Here is a 20,064-nt window from a genome sequence, read left to right on the forward strand (position 1 = left end):
TCCTCAGTTTCTTTATCAGTTTTTCATGGTCTTCAATGTACAGATCTTTCATGTCTTCATTAAGTTTATTTCAAAGTATTTTAATGCTATTTTCACTGATATTGTTTTCTGATTTTACTTTCATATAGTTCATTGTTAGTGTATAGGAATGCTGATTTTTGTATGTTAATTTGTATTCTGCCAATTTTACTGAATTCAATTATTATGTCTAACAGTTTTTTGTTTTTTGCGTAGAGTCTCTTTAGGGTTTTCTGTATAGAAGACCATTTTTTTCTGAAAAACAGAGGATGAGTTAATTTCTTCTTTTCTGACTTTTAAATGCATTTTATTTCTTTTTCTTGTCCAATTGACTCTGGTTAGGACTTCTAATACTCTGTTGAATAGAAGTGGCAAGAGTGAATATCCTTATCTTGTTCCTTCAACTTTTCACCATTGAGTATGATGTTAACTATGGGCTTGTGATAAATAGCATTTATTGTGTTGAATTATGGTCCTTTAATAACTATCATGTTGAAAATTGTTATCATGAAAGAATCAATGTTGTCAAATGTTTTTTCCTGCACCTACTGAGATGATTATGTTTTTTTTTTCATTCTATCGATGTGATGTACCATGTTATTGTTTTGCATATTTGAACCTTATCCCTTGCATCATAGGGATAAATCTCACTTGATCATGGAGAATGGTCTTTTTAATGTGCTATTGAATTCGAGTTACTAGTATTTTGTTCAGAATTTTTGCATCTCTGCTCACCATGGATATTGGCCTATAATTCTTCTCTGGTAGTGTTCTTGTCTGATTTTGTTATCAAGATATTGTTGGCCCTTGGAAATATTCTCTCCTATTCAGTTTTTTGGAAAAGTTTAAGAAAAATTGGTATTAGTTCTAATATTTGAACGCACAAATTTATTACTGTGTATTTTAACGGGATACCAAATTTTACAAATTATTAATAATTTATATCCTCCTTGTCAGACAACAGAAAGATCAGAGTTAACGGGACCAAAGAACCTATAGAGTTTAAATCGAATCAATGGTTTGGAGCAACAGTGAAAGCTCACAAAGGAAAAGTTGTGGTGAGTACCAAATGTGTGATTGTGGTGTTGCTTGGAATGACAGGTGCACTGACATGTTGTAATGCTCATATTTAGAAAAATCCCTTTACCCAGGAACATATTAGACTTTCAAAGGCAAAGTTATTGACTTCCTAAAGAAATTCAGTGCTTAAGATTAAACAATCTAATTGAGTGTTTATATCTATAGGAAATGAAGCTTATTTCCCAAAAGAAACAGTTAGATACTTTCAAATGTTTCAAAAATAACTAAGAAATATGAAGAAGTAGGAGTTAATTATTCAGGACGTAAGTAGTTTATTGATTAAGATTTAAAGATGTCTTAAATTTGACCAGAAAAACAAGAACACTCCTTTAGGGGTGTTAAACAATCTAATGCAGTATCACTGATTCTTTTTAGAATAAAAGTCAAGCTTTCTTTAACATAATAATTTTAGAAACTACTAACTACCTGATTTTATGATCTCATTAATGCTCTTATAGTGGAAACTCTCAAATAGATATCTTTTTGTTTTAAAAATTACGACTATGATTCTTATTCTCTTATTGTTGTAAACAATAATACATGTCTAAATTGTTGAGAAATAAGTAACCACTGAATTAATCTGAAAGATTCTTTAGGTTAGTGATTTTTTAACCTGTTGGTTTTAATTTCTCTACAACAATACAGAAATAACTCTGCATTTTAGAATTTGTTTAAACCTATTTGAATTATAGTTTAGTAAGAATAAATGCCTAAAGAGATGGCTAGTTTTATTTAGCCTGTGGTTAACCTCCCCCAAAAGATTTTGATATAAATAGGGGAAGTGCAAAATATAGTCTTCTTTAGTTCAAAATCCAGCATTTATAATGCACCCCCTATAGAATTGTATTTGCATTTATATAGTTTTCTTTTAGAATTGATAAGATCTTTTTAAAAATTCTTTAGTGATACATGGCTTATGAGAATTACCATTGAAAAACTAAGTCCATTCTAACTACTATTTGGGATTCAAAATATCTTTTGGGCACTTTACTTTTTTGAGTCTTGAAATTTTATCTGTAGCATGTAATTTATTCAATATTTGCAAGAACCTCCAAAACTATTGAAAAAACAATAATGTGTTCATATTAAGAATGTTTTATTTTTTATATGCTTACATTTTTTAAATTATGTGATGAAAAATAGATAGTGCAAAGTGTATTTCCTGTTAGTCTTTTCTTTCATTTGAGTGTTGAAACTTAGCAGAATGAAGAATTAAATTCTACCCTGTGATCAATTATTAAAAGTAACAACTAGCAATAAAAAATAATTGATTATAAAAAATGCTGCCTACAGAATACCCATGTACCATGGGTATACATATTAGGTTTAGGTCAAAACCTAAACATATCATATAAGTGAAACTAAGCAGATATATAGAGAGATTATATCTTTATCATCTGTAGTAACCTTTTAGAATGGACATCAGTGAAGGACTGGATACTATCAGGCCTACAGGTGACTCTCACTGCCCAGACTCCCCCTGTGTTTCACCATTCATACTTTGCATTGAATTTATTAACCAGGTAACTGACAGTGCCCTAAGACAAGGGAGCCTAGAGGCCTTGGAAACTTTGGGGGCACTGGGCAAGACTTCATACTGTATAGAAAGGCAAAACCACACAGCCAAAGTTGCAGAAAGGTGATTGACTTGAGAATATGGTTTGTCTTTGCTAAAAGTAGTTATGTATTGGACTAGAGTGTGAAGGATACATTAAGAAGCAGAAGATGACTTTAAAATCTGAATGTCTGCACTTCTTATCAAATTAGAAGATAGACTAGTAGCTCCACCTTCTAGGATTCTGCAGTTCTGTGTCCTTAGAGATGAGACTTGGACAATTGATTCAAGTTAGCAAAACAGAAGTCAAAAAAGTTGCCTATGGTTTTGTACACATTTACTGCCTCTCTCATTCCTAGCAACATTAATATTAGTTAAAGTGGATTTCATTTCTATCCTTTTAAGAACATGCTCTCATCAGAATCTAAATTCTGAGGAAGAAACCAGAGCATGTCATTTAAAAAAATAAATCACATTTTTCTTACTGTTGTTTAAATTAATTTTTGTTGGTAAAATCCCTAATATTACATAAGATAATTCAAAGGCAGGTCTATCTTTTCACCACAATTTATTCCTAGAAACAGCACCATAAGGTAGAGTATAATAAATATATCTTATATTCTCCAGAGGACCATTCCTAAAATTAGAAGATGTGGGTGAGGCATCAAATAAGTTTCTAATATGACAAATTAGATATCATAAAACTAAGATATGATAACTAATGCATAATATTTTAATATTGTAAAATTATGCTTCAGTTTCTATCTAGTGGGTATGCATTTAATGTAACTCAACATGCATTTATTAAGAAACACTTAGATGCAAAACTCTATGTTAAATGCTAGTATCAGTTAAATAAATTCCAAAAGAGGCTCCAGTGTGTGAGCAAATGTATAACATGCACCCTTATCTAATTTACCACTTTATAGATTAGCTGGAAATAAGCATGAACATTTCATTTCTAATCCTTTGGGGTTTTGCCTTCTTAGAATTGAGACTGCATTTATGGAATGGCTTGGATAACTTGCCTCTTTTATTTTTTATTTTTTATTTTTTTGCGGTGCTGGGGATTAAACCCAGGGCCTTGTGCATGCAAGGCAAGCACTCTACCAACTGAGCTATATCCCTAGCCCCGATAACTTGCTTCTTTCAGAAAGGTGGTCTGTGGCCTTTAGAGTTTATCTGAATAAATTTCTCCATAATAAGCAGAGTCAGAGCATTGAATTAGTTCACATTCAATGTGATACCTTGGAAATGCTTATAGGTCATTAACATGTACTTTCTGAATGACTTTTTGATTACTTCTTATAAAATTGCTAAAACAGGTGGAAGATACTGTCTCTTACCTTCAGTTTTGCTGTGCATAAAAAACACTAAGTGAAAATAAAGCCCAAAACACTGTGATAAGGAGGGTATTATGTCTAGATGGAAAGTCATTATTTAAAAATTCGTAAGAAGCAACTCAGGCAATCCACAAAACAGAGGTTTATAAACTTTCATGCATTCTTTGATTTGGAAGTCATTTTTTAAAAAGATGACAACTAAACAAAGAGAGGAACTCCTCATTTTAAGACATCACAGTGATTCATTCACCGTTTGAATGATCATTTGCTTTCATGTAGGTTCAATTAAAAATAAGGAAACAAAAAGAAAATGTGAGTTCTTTGCTCTTAGGAAGTAATTTTATTTTGCCAGGTTACTTTTATTTAACTAAAATTCTGTGGAGGAGGGCTCATTTCTTCGTATGTTTAATGTTTGGCAGTTGTTGTGTATAATCTTAAAAGTAAGTTTGAAAGTTTAATTAACTCTGTCAACCAAGGTGCTCACTAGGATAATGAAGGCCAATTAATTCACCTGACAATTTAGAATAGTAGGTCCTAATTTTTAGTACATGAATTGATAATTCAAGTCAAGCTGTTGTATAAGAAAACTACTTCCAGGAGAGAAGGGGGAAGTGCTGAGAAGTGATATTGGCCAAATATTATTGTAATATTGTATGCATGTGTGAATATGTAACAACAAATTCCATCGATATGTACAATTATCATGCACCAATGAAAATGTGGGGAAAAAAAAGGAAACTATATCAGAAATATGTTTATTTTCTTTGATGTTTCATAGGCCTGTGCTCCTTTATATCACTGGAGAACTCTTAAACCAACACCAGAAAAAGACCCAGTTGGCACTTGCTACGTGGCAATTCAGAATTTCAGTGCCTATGCTGAGTACTCCCCTTGTCGGAATAGTAAGTTATGTTTGTCCCTCGAAACTGAACTCTAGCTCAATGGCTTTTGTATTATAGATAGAAGGGCAGGTAAGTTCAAAACACCAATGATACATTATAACATTATGGGGTAAAGAGAAGAAGGCATAGATTATTGACAGCTTTGCAGGATGTCTTGCTGTGATAGGAAGGCCAAGTTTCAGAATTAGGCTGATTCTTTACTGTTTTTGGAAATTCAGTTTTTAGATATTATGCGTGGAATTGATTGGTTCCCTGTTTTAGGTCTGAAACTGTCAGTTACCACTTAAAATTCACACATTGTATTCGAAAAAACACTGGTGGCCCACTCTGCTTGTTAATGGGAAGAGTGGTGTTGGTCAGCATGCTGGGCCCCAACTCGCCATCAGCATTCCGTCTAGCCTGTGTTCTCAGGGGCTGTTGCTTTGATTGGCGGACACTTTTCTCCTTAAGGTGTTGAATCTACCCCATTTTTTTCCCCCAAAAAAGACGTTGTACACTTAGAGTCCAAATCTCTTCTGGCCGTTCTAGGAATCGTCCAACAAAGCATCTTTTAAAGCAAGACTGTGAGTGCCATTTTGGAGGCATTGCTGTTGAACCCCTTTATTTTGTAGAATATTCCAGGTCTCTTGAGATGGCATGATGGATGGATAGATTTTTTTTTTTTCTTTTTTTCTTTTTCTTCCTTTTTTTTTTTTTTTTTTTTTTGCAGTGCTGGGGAATGAACTCAGGGCCTTGTGTTTGTGAGGCAAGCACTCTACCAACTGAGCTTTGTCCCCAGCCCTGTATGTATGGATAGATTGACTGATTATCTGCTTAGAGTCTTTTGGGGAACTCCTCTATTTTTCCAAGTGGCAAGTAGATCAGTGAGATTTGTGGACAAGCAAACAATGGATTTTGATTCTTATTCTCAATAATTCAGCAAACAACATTGGAGGGAGGAAAATGTCTCTGGAAAGAATTTTCTAGAAATTGATGTCAGGATTTGGGTTTTTTAAAAAACTCAATCCAAAGTTAGTTTAACTCAAGCAAATGTTTCTCACTTTGCATAAATATTTTTAAAATATAAGATTTTGGGGAACTTAGTGAGCATTTCTCTCAAAATAATCAATGAAAAGAACTGGTGATGTAGCTTAATGGAAGAGTCCCCTGTGTTCAATCCCTAGTACAAAAAATAAAATAAAATTCATGATTAATCTAGCCAAGATAAGATCAGAAATAAAAATAATATCAAGATAATATCAAAGAAAAGAGCAAATATCAGAAATAAAATAATTAAGACAATTAATGTATCAGGGACATTAGAGAGTTAAGAGAGAGGTCACCAAATTTACACCTCTAAAAACTGAAAGTGGAATTTATTTTTAACCCTGAAGGGTTTTGATGAGGATTTGGACAGGGTAAAGATTATAATTTTCTAAATGTTAGCTGAATAAATAGTCTGTGGAATAAGGACTTTATTTTAAACAGTGTTATGAAGGTTCTTTGTAGATAACAAGATTTCATTATTCATTCAACACATGTATTGAATACATTAGCACTAACCCCCTACATTTAGGGAATTCATCAAAAATAAGAGAAAAACAAACCCTTGTGTCCAAGCAATTGCCTCTCCAGTGGGGAGAGACAGACAACACACAGGTAACTAAATAAATTCAAATATAATATCAGGTGGGGAAAAATGATACCAAAAAAACATAGCAAGGCAAGAGAGAGAGGAGTGATCTCGGCCTGGGGGGACAAGAAGAAGGGAGGGAGCTCTTTAGACTCAATGATAGGGAAGAATTCTTTTAGCAAGTGGCAGTTGGGGCGGGGAGGGGAGGAATTTCCCAGGCACAGGCCATCATCAAGAAGAGGCTGGTGGGCTCACCTTGGAATGGAACCACCATTTGACCCAGCTACCCCACTCCTTGGCCTATACCCAAAGGACTTAAAATCAGCATACTACAGAGATACAGCCACATCAATGTTCATAGCTGCTCAATTCACCATAGCCAGATTGTGGAACCAACCTAGATGTCCTTCAATTGATGAATGGATAAAGAAACTGTGGCATATATATACAATGGAATGTTACTCAGCCATGAAGAATGGTAAAATTATGGCATTTGCAGGCAAATGGATGAAATTGAAGAATATCATGCTAAGTGAGATAAGCCAATCTCAAAATCCCAAAGGGCGAATGATATCTCTGATAAGTAGATGATGACCCATAATGGGGGGTGGGAGGGATTAGTGTTAGGGTTAGAATTAGGGTTAGGGTTAGGTTTAGGGTTAGGGATAAGGAGGGTGGTAAGAATGGAGGAAGGAAGGACTGTATAGAGGGAAAAGAGGGGTGGGAGGGGTGGGGGGAAGGGAAAAAATAACAGAATGAATCAAACAACATTACTCTATGTAAATTTATGATTACACAAATGGTACACCTTTACTCCATGTACAGAGGAACAACATGTATCCCATTTGTTTACAATAAAAAAAAAAATTAATTAATTTAAAAAAAAAAAAAAGAGCCTGGCAGGCTCACCTTCCATTCCAGGTGCTTGGCTCTTGGGTTTGGTAAGAGGTCAGTGTTAAGCCCAAAAGCTTCTTGTTTCATCATAGCTTACACCTGTCCATCTCACATTTTGTATGAATCTAGCCTTGTGGGACACAAGTGTCAGTGTGGGTTTGAAGCACTATTTAACTGTAAGTTATAGACACTCACATCTTGAGCTCCTTTCTGGTGCCGATTTATTTATTCTTTATTTTCATAAGTAGAAGAATAGCCAACAAAGGCAAAACAGAGCGTGAGCTGAGTTGCAGAATGGCTGAGTAAATGGCCAAGAATGTTTTGGACTCTGATAGAACCCACAGTTTTCACATCCTCAGGGACTCCCTTTTCCTACTTGTACTTCTTCCTCTTTAAATCATCCAAAGAGCAAACTTCCTGTCAGGGCTAAGAAATTCACAGTTCATTAACACAAAGCCAGCTTGTTCATGAGCATATGGCCAATATCACAGAACAGGAACATCAGCAATATTATTTTCAAAAGAGAATTTAAAGAAGCACTTCTGGTTCATTCTGCACCACAAGCCCACTCCGTGACTGTGAGCAATGTGGGAACTAACCTATTTCTTCATATTAATGTGGTGTCTTCAGCTCTTATGGTTATTCACCATCCCAGTGAGAAGAGTTGACACACACTCCCATTTTACTTTGGATGCCAAAAACTAGCATCAAATGAAGAGTATCCATCCTCACATTCCAGATTTCACTGGGACATAATTAAAAAGTTCAGAGACATTCTGAAATTCCAGGAAGAAGGATGCCTTCAGCTCTTATAATAAATCATAATTCAACAAGAAAAAAGAAATGGCTTTGTGGAGGAAAGAACTTCACACGTTACTCCAATTGCCACTCAAAATAAACATTTGAAGTTGGTTATTTTCTCAATGAATTTTTTAAAAAATTAGGGTTTTTCTCTTCATCTTTTTCAGTTTCTTGTTTTAAAGCAAAATAACTTCAAAGAATGATCATGTTCCTTTTCTGTTGAATACTTTACAGTATTAAGAGTTGATTTTTTAAAAAAGGTTTATGCATCCAATTTTAAAAAGACACAGAAGGGAAATCAGGAGAGTAGAGAAAGAGGATCAGAACGAGGGAGTGGGGTAGGGAAAAGAGGGAGGTACCTGGGAATGAAGTTGATCAAATTATGTGTGTGAATGAATAAGTCATAATGAACCCCACAATTGTGTATAATTATAATGAAAAACAAACTTTTTTGTGTATTTAAGAATACATTATTAAGTATATTGATTTTAACACATGTAGATTCACATAGTAGTATATCATGCATTCACATGTACTTCTAGATATGTATGAATACTTATACCTATGACTGTCTAGAAAACTAGTACCCTGAGGTTATATAAATGAACTTTTAGGGAACTTAATAAAATTCATAACCATAAGTCACAAAATAAGGTTATAGAAGAAGTAAATAATTATGTCACAATATGTTGTATGAGGTAGAAAATTTTTAAATGTAAACAAATTTTTTTTTAAATCAAAAAGAGAGAGAGAGAGCATCTGGAAGAACTGATGATGACAGTGCTAAAATTAGCTAAGTACTGACCAAAGGCAGGGAAAAAAAAAAAAAAAAGGAGGACAGTCTAGGAAAAGCTGGAAGGACCAGATCCATTTCAGAAAGCTTCTGGAACAGGCACACATCCAACCTATGAGTGTTTCCTGTGATGATGTGAGTTTCCTTTCCTGCCCTCTCATTTCAGTTTCCATTCTGGAACATTCTTGATTAAAAAAAGAAAAAGAAAAAAGAAAAACAACAAGTAATTAATAGCATGTTTATATCTAGCTACACACACACACACACACACACACACACACACACACACTTTTTTTTTTTTTTTTTTTTTTTAGAGGGGGTACCGGGGATTGAACTCAGGGACACTCCTCACTGAGCCGCATTCCCAGCCCTATTTTGCATTTTATTTAGAAAGGGAGCCTCACTGAGTTACTTAGCACCTTGCTTTTGCTGAGGCTGGCTTTGAACTTGTGATACTCCTGCCTCAACCTCCTGAGCCACTGGGATTACAGGCAGGTGCCACCACGCCCAGCCCATATCTAGCTATATTAACTCTTAAGATTTCCCCTACTTCACTACATGTTGGCTATAATTTAAGCACTTTAGAAGTTACAGAAACTTTTAAAGTACAAGTGAATAAGCAGTACATTTCTAATCTTAATGTCATAAAGACTTTTGATAACAAAATTATTGGAATCCTTCTGCTGGTCTGCATATAATTTTCAAAAGTGTACAATGAGATCTTTTTGGACATTCTGTTTGTGAATAACACTGAACAGAATACAAAACATACCATTCCTAGAGTGTCTCTTTCGTGAACATCAGCATTGCAATGTCCCTGTGAGTCATTGCAATCAGAAATGGAATTTACCAATTTATCTAAACATAGAATAATCTTAAGTTCAGTTCTTAATGAAAAGCACAAAAATGGAAATCTTTTTTTGGTGTTCTTCCAGCCGAAAGCAAGAACACAGGTGGTCTTTCTCCAGGTATTTCTGTTAGGAGTGGCAGATCTATGAGAAGGAGCAGGCAAAGATGAGACCTTACTGCTACATGGGCAATTTGAAACACAGTCCAAGGGTAGAAATTTTATTTCTTCCAATGAACATGATTTGTAAAACCCAGTTTAACTCTTGTTTTTGGTGTATTCCCTAAATGTAGAATAGTACTCTATGTGAGCAGTAGATCCAAAAAGATATTATTCCTATTGCTCTTACTATAGAACCACAATGATATTTGAGAATAAGAAAATACATGGAAACATAGTTAATAAATTACTTGGAATGAATTTTTAGATTAAAGCACATATTAATCATTTTAGGTTGAGAAGTCTATAGAGAAAACAAAATATCTTGAACTGGGTATTAAAATATATCTTAGAAATTATGATGTTATAACAGTTGTATATCTTGATCCTTCCAGGCAATGCAGATCCTGAAGGCCAAGGTTACTGCCAAGCAGGATTTAGTCTGGATTTTTATAAGGTGAATTCTTTTAGTCTTGCAGTTTCTAATATTGCATGTGGTTTGTTGCTCTTTAACTGTCTTTCCCTCCCATGCCCCTCCACAATTGCAACAGCCAATGAACCTTAGGAACCTGTGTATCCAACTCTGGCAACTTCTTAAGATTTTTTTCAGTTGGCTCTTTATTTCTATAAAGGAATCTATGCACATGACAATCTACTGATATAACCACATAAAATGACATATGTATATGAATACCAGGAAAAGCAACCATCTTCTTTCCTATCCCTGTAGCAATTGTTTGTAAATGAAAATCTCAAAAACTCAGGAAAAAAATGTGTTTCTGAATGATCAGAAGAATCTATAAATTATTTTATCTCTTAGCTGTGACTGATTTGTTTAAACATATGAAAATTCACATATCCTTTCACAAAATTAGAAACAGAGATGTCTAGTACAAATACTTGAGGACAAAAATTCTATGGTTTTGAAATAGAAATACAGTAGAAATTTTTCATGGACATATGTTGTTTGTCTGTTCGTTGTATTTTCTGTCATTGCTTTTTTGTTTTGTTTTGTTTTTTTCCCCACTGGGAGTTACAGATTTAGGGTACCAAAAGTGGGACTGTAAGCAGATGAAAACATATTTATATTTTCTAGTCTGGAGGGTTTGCTTTCTCTTCTGAGAAGGGGGTGGACTTGCAGATATATGAGAAAATAAAGCAGTCATTACTGAGACCTTGAAAAAAATCAGGACAGAATTTTCCTTTTATCACCAAGGTTTTTCAAAAGCCTGCTAAATTGTATAGCATTTAACATGCAGATGTTTTGTTTATCAGAGGCAGTGCCAAAAAACTGAATTTATATATTCTCAAGGGAGAGAGTTCATCTTACCTGAGTCAAATTAAAATTATTTAATATGATGACATAATAAGTAATTGAAAAGAAATTTAAAAAGGAAAGAAAATGACTTGCATGCCTCTGATACAAGAACCTCTTTGAAAAATCATCTTTTAATGAGAACAAATTGTTAGAGCAGTGCTTATTAGTAGTGATTTATCACCCTTTAAAATTTTTTCAGTGTTTCTTTTCCAATTGTTCCTGTTGCTGCTTCTGTTTTGCAGAATGGAGATCTCATTGTAGGAGGACCTGGAAGTTTTTACTGGCAAGGTATGTTCTGTTAGGAGAGGAGAAAAGCACATTTGTCATTACTAGTAAGGAGTCAACTGTTGACTTTTGATTACATTAATATTATATCCCTATTCATAGTTTATTCATTAAAGCATCTTATGATTTGTACTTTGTTGAAGAAATGCTATTTTAAGATATTCTTGCAACTTAACAATTCATTTCTCCCCCAAGAACTTCCTGAAACCACGCCAGGTTTTGTGTTAAACACTGGGAATACAATAATACGTGAAAACAGACATGGTATTACCTTCACAGAGGTTAATACCTGGGGAAAGATCCAGGCATCAATTGAATAGTAACATGAGCACCTAAGAAACTCCAGCCATGACATACACGGTGAAAGAAAGGGATGTGATGATGGGGCCATGAAAATATAGGAGGCTTTTACATGATGCCTGCAATAGGTGAGCTTTATATTCTGATCAGGTGCAAGACAGCACCTACCCAAATAGGATGACTCCCTCTAATTCTTTTTTGTTTGTTTGTTCTATTTAGTTGTACATGACAGCAGAATGCATTTTGATTCATTGTACACAAATGGAGTACAACTTTTCATTTCTCTGGTTGTGCGTGATATAGAGTCACACCATTTGTGTAATCATACATGTACATAGGGTAATGATGTTTGTCTCATTCCACCAGCTTTCCTTCCCCCAAACCCCTCCCTTCCTCTCATTTCCCTCTACACAATCCAATGTTCATCCATTCTTCCCTTATCCCTTCCCCTATTATGTATCAGCATCCACTTATCAGAGGAAACATTTGGCCTTTGTTGTTTTTGTGTGTGTGTTATTGGGAATTGAACTCGGGGGCACTTAACCACTAAGCCACATCCCCAGCCCTTTTTATCTTTTAGTTTTAGACAAGTTCTCACTAAATTGCTTAGGTCCTTGGTAGGCTACTGAGGCTGGCCTTGAACTTGTCACCTCCTGCCTCAGCCTCCTGAGCCACTGGGATTACAGGCATGAGCCATGGCACCTGGCTCTTCTAATTCTTATAAATGTTCTGCATAGGCCAGCAGCCCAAAGATCAACTAATTTGGAAGCAAGCAACCCTGAACTGAGATTTGAAACTTAAAGTAGGAGTTACATAGGTGAAGAGAGGAAGGACTATTGGCAATTGTCCCACAGCATAAAAGAGAACAGTGCAGGTGAGAACAGAGGAGAGTCAAGGTGACTAGGATTAAGAGAGTAGAGTAAGAGCTGCCAGAGATGTATGGAGTAGTCCTTCCCACCACGGAGGACTTGCAGGCCAAGGTAAACAGCATTGTCACTGTCCTACAAACAAGACACCGCTGGTGGGTTTAGAGAGTATAAAAGGGTGGGTTTAGCTGGAGTAGGGAGGTGGTATTTATCCTGAGAAAAACGGGAAAGTGCTGGAGAATTTTATGCATGGCATGCTATGATCAAATTCATTTTTTAAGACCATCACTCTGGCTACAATATGGAAAGCTGATTGGAAGTTGGCCAAAGTGAAATATTAGCAAACTAGTCATAAGATTGTTATAAAGTTATAAGCTAACTATAAGTTTCTAAGTTCAACTATCTATAGGTTTCAGGTGGACATGTTTGCTCCTTAAGAATAGAGATGTATATATTGAAAAGGAGGAAAAAATTGCCAGGCATGGTGGCACATGCCTGAAATCCCAGCTCAGGAGGTTAAGGCAGGAGGATGGCAAGTTGAAGTCCAGCCTCAGCAACTTAGTGAGGTCCTTGGCAACTTAGCGAGACTCTATCTCAAAATAAAAATAATAAAGGCCTGGGGATGTGGCTCAGTGGTTGAGTGCCCTGGGTTCAGTTGCTACCTGCCCCACCCCCAAAAAAGGGAAAATTTACAAGATACTTTACCCTGACGGCAAAGTAAATAGCTTAAATGATAGATTGAATGTATAGTGGTGAGGGGAAGAAGAATGTATAATCAGAAAAATGTGAGATTACTCTCCATTTATGTATGATCTATCAAAATGTATAAATGTATTCTGTCATGTAGAACAAATTAAAAAATTAAGAAAAAAAAGAATATGTTACTAACTCCTGCAACTGAAAGGTTGTGGGTAGGTACTACTCATTGAGTTACAGAACATTGAAAGAGCACAGATTTGGAAGGAGTTGGAAAGAGAAGGTGTTGAGTTTGCTTTTGGTTATGTCGAATATAGAAACATCGGACCATCCAAAAGTTTTTCACTTAAGTATTTAGAAATCAAGTCTTAAGTTCTAGGAAGATATTGTGGGTAAAAGATTACCTTATGTCACTTGCATACTGGTAATGACTGAAGAATACAGAGAATTTAGTCTAAATCTTGGCCATAAAGTTCAGGATAAAATTAGAGTAGAATGTGAGACAGATGAATAGATGAGGAATACTTTTTTTTTTTTTTTAATGGAAGAGACCTGATAATATTTAAAAGCCAATGGGAAAGATCCAGGAAGATGAGTTTATGATAAAATTTTATATGAAATTGCTCTTAAGCTTAATTCACACACATGTAATAGTGAATATTCAATAATTAACATTATGGTCTTTAAAGGTTATTTTGCAAACTGAACAACATTATATGTTTTGCAAGAGATAGATATAAAAATTATGTTTATTTTCCAAAGATTATCTTCTAATTCACTTGATTAATTTTGCATAATCCATTCCTTTGTTTAAGTTGGGGAAATGTCTAATACAAATTATTTGGTGTAAATCAGTTCTGGCAAGGGCATAGAAATATTTGTCTGAGATATATAATTCATTTTTATAAAGGTTTAAGATTATGTTTATAGAACCAGCTGAAGGAAAAAAGCAAAGGCAGTATGTCTGTGGGAGGAAGGGAAGGGATTATAGAGCTTTAATGCAAAGTAAATTGGCAAACTCTACAGATATTGTTCATAAATTCATGTGTAAACACCATTGTCTAATAGCAGAACAGTCATTTCAGTCCTGGTGACTTGGGGATATGTATGACATCGTTTGAAAGTTTTATTTTTTCTTTTTTTCTTTTGGATTTCAAACAGAAATATTGTGGGAACTTTTATGTGTGAGTTTCTGAAGAATAATTTGGCTTCAAAATTGATGTTAAATATTAGTCTTTTGAAAGCATTTCTCTAGTTTTCTTCCAAAGAGCTTGTGATCACACTTTTGCTCTAGATGTCCATAAAAGATGTGAATGCATAGAAACTATAGTGGAAAATTGCTATCTTTTATATTCTCACATACCCCAATACTTCATATTTTGAGACTTTCAAGAGTCTTTATTTGGGAGAGATTAGCAGAACTTCTTATCGTATCAATGTTGGATTCCTTTATTGCTAAAATTCTGAATCTCATTGAACCTAGATGCTTCCTACTGTCATCATTTTATGCTTTCTCAATATATTTCAGTATTAAAAGCAAACGACTCACTGATCATGTAATTCCTTTCTTTAACTTAAGTGATATGTTTACAGTCTATTGAATATAAGTAATTTAGATTTAATACTCCATCTATACTTCACAGGATTACAAAAAATCTTGTTAGAACGCCAAAGGAGACCTTGGTCGTCATGCCAGATATCCTACTTGCAAAATCATGTGAACTTAGAGAATGCATTCAAAGGCTTTGAGCCTCATTTTCCCCGTTTATAAGAAGTTAGATTAGATTAGATGATTTCAAAGTTTCCTTCTAGCTAGAATATTCTAGAATAAAAAATTTAATTATGTAAATTGAAGGTGAAGGGAATATGTATGCTGGAAGCAGCAGGAAGACATAAAACGTTGTTGTTCATCTCTGGTCTTCTGTGCAGCTATAATCAACTCTATCTCTCAGTTCTAGTGGCAGTATGGAAAGTTTATCATCAAGAATGCAAGCAATTCCATGCTCACTTTCAAGGGAGCGTGTGGTTCTGGGTTTGCTGAGGGCCTGCCTCTTGCATTCATTCAGTTAACATATTAATTTGTTTAAAACAGGTCAAGTGATCACCGCCAGTATTGCAGATATTATCGCAAATTACTCATTCAAGGATATTCTAAGGAAACTGGCAGGAGAAAAGCAGACAGAAGTGGCTCCAGCTTCCTACGATGATAGTTACCTTGGTGAGATCCATTGCTTTACATATTTTTTTTCTCAAAGGACAAGCAGATTAAAAGTAGAGGCGAATTCCACTGATTTGATGTCATGAGTCATCTTATATAAGTTTTTTTTCCTTATTAGTTTAGAGTAGATGCTTAGCTTTTCTCTTTAAATACAACTACCTTTTTTAAGTCATGTTGTATATTTACATAATTTGAGCAGCTATTTTGTTTGTTTTTGTGCAACTATTCTGTAGGATCCATAATAGTCTTTTGCATACAAAATAGTGTGCTGATAGTAGACGCCATCAGGGCTGCTACTGATGCTACAGGGACTACATGGTGGTGGCCCTATCGAGTATCTAGATCAGCAACAAGAGATTTTCCAGCTGCTATAATGTTTTCAAACTTTATCATATGCAACCCACACAACATCATTCCATGACTACTCTTTCCCACCTTTGGTATTCTAGTGGCATCTTGTTTGAAAAATTTAGAAATGGTAGTTATGTTTTATAGGAACAGCTAGTACCTCCTTTTGGAGCTAAGTGAAATTTGTGAAAAGCAATTACTAAAGGAATTAGGAAGCAGGACTTGTTGATGATCAGAAGTAGTTAAACTTGAGCAAAAAGAATATTTTTCAGAGTATCGTGCCTCATCATGATGAATCAGCAACTCTTACCATGTAACAGCTGCCACTTACACTTAAAGATTGATGAAGTGTTCATGCTTTGAAAATTGACTTCAGAATCTGATTTTTTTTGCCATGTTTCTACATAATGTCAGTGCATCTAGGACTTAGTATGAAAGTATTGAGAGTAGTGTGAATTGCTTTTCCCCTTTATTAAACCATTAGCTTTTATTTCATAATGTTGATAAAGATTTCTGAATAAAGAAGTACTATAGTATTTTTTCATTTCTTCCTAGATTATCTTATTTAGTCTGATTACAGGTTATTTCTTTTTTTTTTTAAACAGGATACTCAGTTGCTGCTGGAGAATTCACAGGAGACTCTCAGCAAGGTGAGAGAAATCACTGAACTTAAGTCATTCTAAAAGCATGAAGAATAGGTAAAATGACATGAAAAGTTCTTTTATAAATATGCTTTCTTTGCTATACACCATGTATATAAATGGAACCCCAAATATATATGATAATATTTTGTGGAAAATATATATGTATTATTATAGCATTTTCAGTCTCAATAAATTTCATAGGAATTGATATAAACCTTAAGCAACAAAATTAGGGCAGTCATCCTATGTTATGCATGAAAAATATACAAATTATTAAATGAATTAGACAATAGTCATGCTATTAGCAACAGATCAAATTTGAGAAATTAAGATCCCTCTTTTTATTTTAGCTAAGATATTATATTGCACATGTATAAGATGGTCTCTCCATCTGACTCCTATAGCTCATGCCAACATTATTTCTCTCTTTCCCTTTGGACGTGTGCAGTCCCAAAATAACAGCACAAATTAATGCCTGTTCTCATATGTGACATGTATTCTCCTGTCCTCTGTTCTTTGCTTTGGCTGTTGGGTCTGTTTTCAGTCCTCTAATCCTGTATCCATCCCCATCTTCTGTTGGCTAAGTGCTTTTATTTATTTATCTCTTTTAAGCCAATTTCAGATGATGTCTTCTCCAGAAATCCTTCCTTAACCTTCTTCTGTAAACTCCTATGTTATCTTGCTTTTCTCTCTCCTATAGCATTTGCCATTCATTCATGGAGCTTTGTGTGTGTGTGTGTGTGTGTGTGTGTGTGTGTGTGTGTGCTGTGTGTTAAGTGTGGGACATGCAGAGGTGAACAAATGGTTCTTAATCTCAGAGTTTTCCATCTCCTGGTGTTGACAGATGCTGATGAACACAGAATACATAATTTGAAATTGTGTGAAATATTGTGATAAAAGCCAATTTTGCTTTCTAAAGTGTGTAAAAGATTGGAATTTTCAAGGAATTAATTTTGACTGGCTGGACTTTGATACTAATAATGAAAATAAAATTGGTTTAGAGAATGGGTGACAGGGCCCAGATCATGTAGGGTCTTGTAGGTCATGAAAAAGATTCTAGAATTTATGCAGAACTCATGGGAGAAGCCAGGAATGGTTTAAGCAGAGGAATAAATATAATCCAGTTATGCTTGTGATCTGCAAAACAAAACAAAAAGAAAGGAAGGGAGAAAGCAAGCAAAGTTAACTACCACCCTGGCTGTTTCATCTAGCTCCTTGAAAGCAAGATTCATGCTTTTTTCTTTTCTTTTTCTTTTTTTTTTTTTTTTTTTCTGTTTTCTTTTTTTTTTTTTTTTTTTCTTTCTCTCTCTCTCTTTTTTTTTTTTTTTTGTTACTGGGAATTGAACCCAGGGGTGCTTTACCACTAAGCTACAGCCAAGTCCTTTTTATTATTTAGTTTGAGACGGGGTCTCACTAAGTTGCTCGTTGTTGAGGCTGGCCTCAAACTCAAAATCCTCCTGACTCAGCCTCCCGAGTCACTGGGTTTACAGGCATGCACCACTATGCCCAATGTGATTTTCTTTTTCTTTTTTTTTTTTTTATCATGGAATTAAGACACTTATTGAAAAAACCCTCCAATATAGTACTCAGTTCTGACCCAAGGAAATTAGTGATTGATGCACATCAGCACTTTCTCAGGGAAGGTGGTAGAAAATAATTGTGATTTTCTATTGGATCTCGGGAATATTTAGAAAATGTATCAAAATTCTAAGCATATCTAAAATAAAATTTCTATGAAAGCATACTACAATCACTTCACTAGGCCATTATGAATCCAAGGCTGTCCATATCCACTTAGTTGGACACAAGGGACTTAGAATGCTATGAAAACAGATTTGGTGTCCTCTAGATGAAGGGTTTTTAATATGGAATCTTTGGACCATTGAGTGGTTCATGGATGGGCTTCACTGGTTTTGAGTTCTTAAGAATTATGTATATGCAAAGTTTATATGTATTTGAATTTTTCTCTTGAGAGGATGAATAAGTTTCTTTTAATTTCAAATGTGTTCATGACTCAAAAAAGATTTAAAACCTCTGATCTTATTTTGGAATCGAATGTGGTGAGCTAAGACCCAAGAAAGTGATCTGAACTTGACCCGTATCAAGAAAGTAATTGGATATGGTAGGAAGAATATTGACTTGACAATTCTTGATTTCTCCTATTCACCAACTATGACCTCTCCAGTGACTGAATCTCTAAGCCTCAATTTCCCTATCAAAATAGGATATCAATCCCTCCTCCTTAGGGGTTAAATGAGGGAAATATGATAAATCACATGGTATATTGCTTATTTAAGAGAAGACTTTCAATGAATGCTAGTCTCCTTTCTGCTTCTCACTGTTCACAAATTTCCAGGTCAAAGACCTAAATTTTTCCTGAGCATATTGCTGATATTAAGAACCTTCTGAAGGTTTCACCATGAGTTATTAGAACAAATCTAAGAAAAGTCCCCTATTTTCCCAAGTGAAAATTTGTGTAGTTGAGTGACAGTTCTAATTTGCCTCTGACCCCAGTAATTAAACTGTCCTAATCATTTACAAATGATTATAAACATCTTTAGTCAACATTTCATTTAATAGCTCCTTAGTAGTGTGGTCATGGGAGGTTGCAGATTCCAAAGTTACTGGGTTACAACAGTTGAGTTTTTGGGAACAAGATTTTAAAGTTTGTGGGATATGAGAAGTAGTGGTTGCCCTGCATCTCAAATGACATAATCCCCCTGAAGCTTCCGAAGTTGACAAGTCTGACCCTGAAATCAGTCGATTCCATTATATTAGATTGTGGTTTGTTCTCAGTGTCAGGAGGATTTAATTAATACCCTCCAAAAAAAAAAGATGACTGAAAACTGGACTGTGTACTACAAGTGCTAGAAGCTTCCTTGACGAGAACCTTATCTTGTTCTTCAAGAGCACACCTCACTCTCCCTCCTGTTGCTGTAGGTAGACTATTTGCATGCTCTCTCCAGCTAACCCCTCTGCTTGGCCCCTTTTGCTGTCGGCTTCAGAGATGGGACTCCAGCCATTCCTGCTTTTGTATCTCTTGTAGAATCATTTCTTTCCTTTCTCCTGCGTCATTCTCACTAGCATACAATCATATTGTTATTTCTCCCATTTTAAAAAAATCCACTTGTCCCACTTTCCCTGCAGCTACAGCTTACACCTCTATTTTTCTGCTTTGAAAGAATTGTCACTTTTCCCCTCCTGAATTCTCTGTGTGTCAGTTCCTCAGTGCCTTTCTCCTCAGCCCCTGCCTGTTGATCTGTGCTTCTTCTGATCTTGTCCAGTGAACCAGGGGCCTCCATGTGGCTCATCTTCCTTGTACCTCAGGAGCACCAGGTGGCCCAGATCCCTTCCTTCTCGTCTCTTCACTTGGCTTCCCTCCAGG

The 20,064-nt window shown here is 35.1% G+C and overlaps 1 protein-coding gene across 2 annotated transcripts in view; it reads left to right on the plus strand.

Moving 5' to 3' along the window:
* The window catches only part of ITGA8 (integrin subunit alpha 8), a 232,611-nt gene that overhangs the window by 92,079 nt on the left and 120,468 nt on the right, over window positions 1–20,064 (plus strand). For both annotated transcript variants that reach the window (XM_079108168.1, XM_079108169.1), the window contains exon 8: window positions 16,641–16,685. In XM_079108168.1, coding sequence (XP_078964294.1) covers window positions 16,641–16,685 — 45 coding nt within the window. The remainder of the gene's footprint in view (window positions 1–16,640; window positions 16,686–20,064) is intronic.

This window comes from Sciurus vulgaris (genome assembly GCF_902686455.1).
Source record: "Sciurus vulgaris genome assembly, chromosome: 12".
NCBI lineage: Eukaryota > Metazoa > Chordata > Mammalia > Rodentia > Sciuridae > Sciurus > Sciurus vulgaris.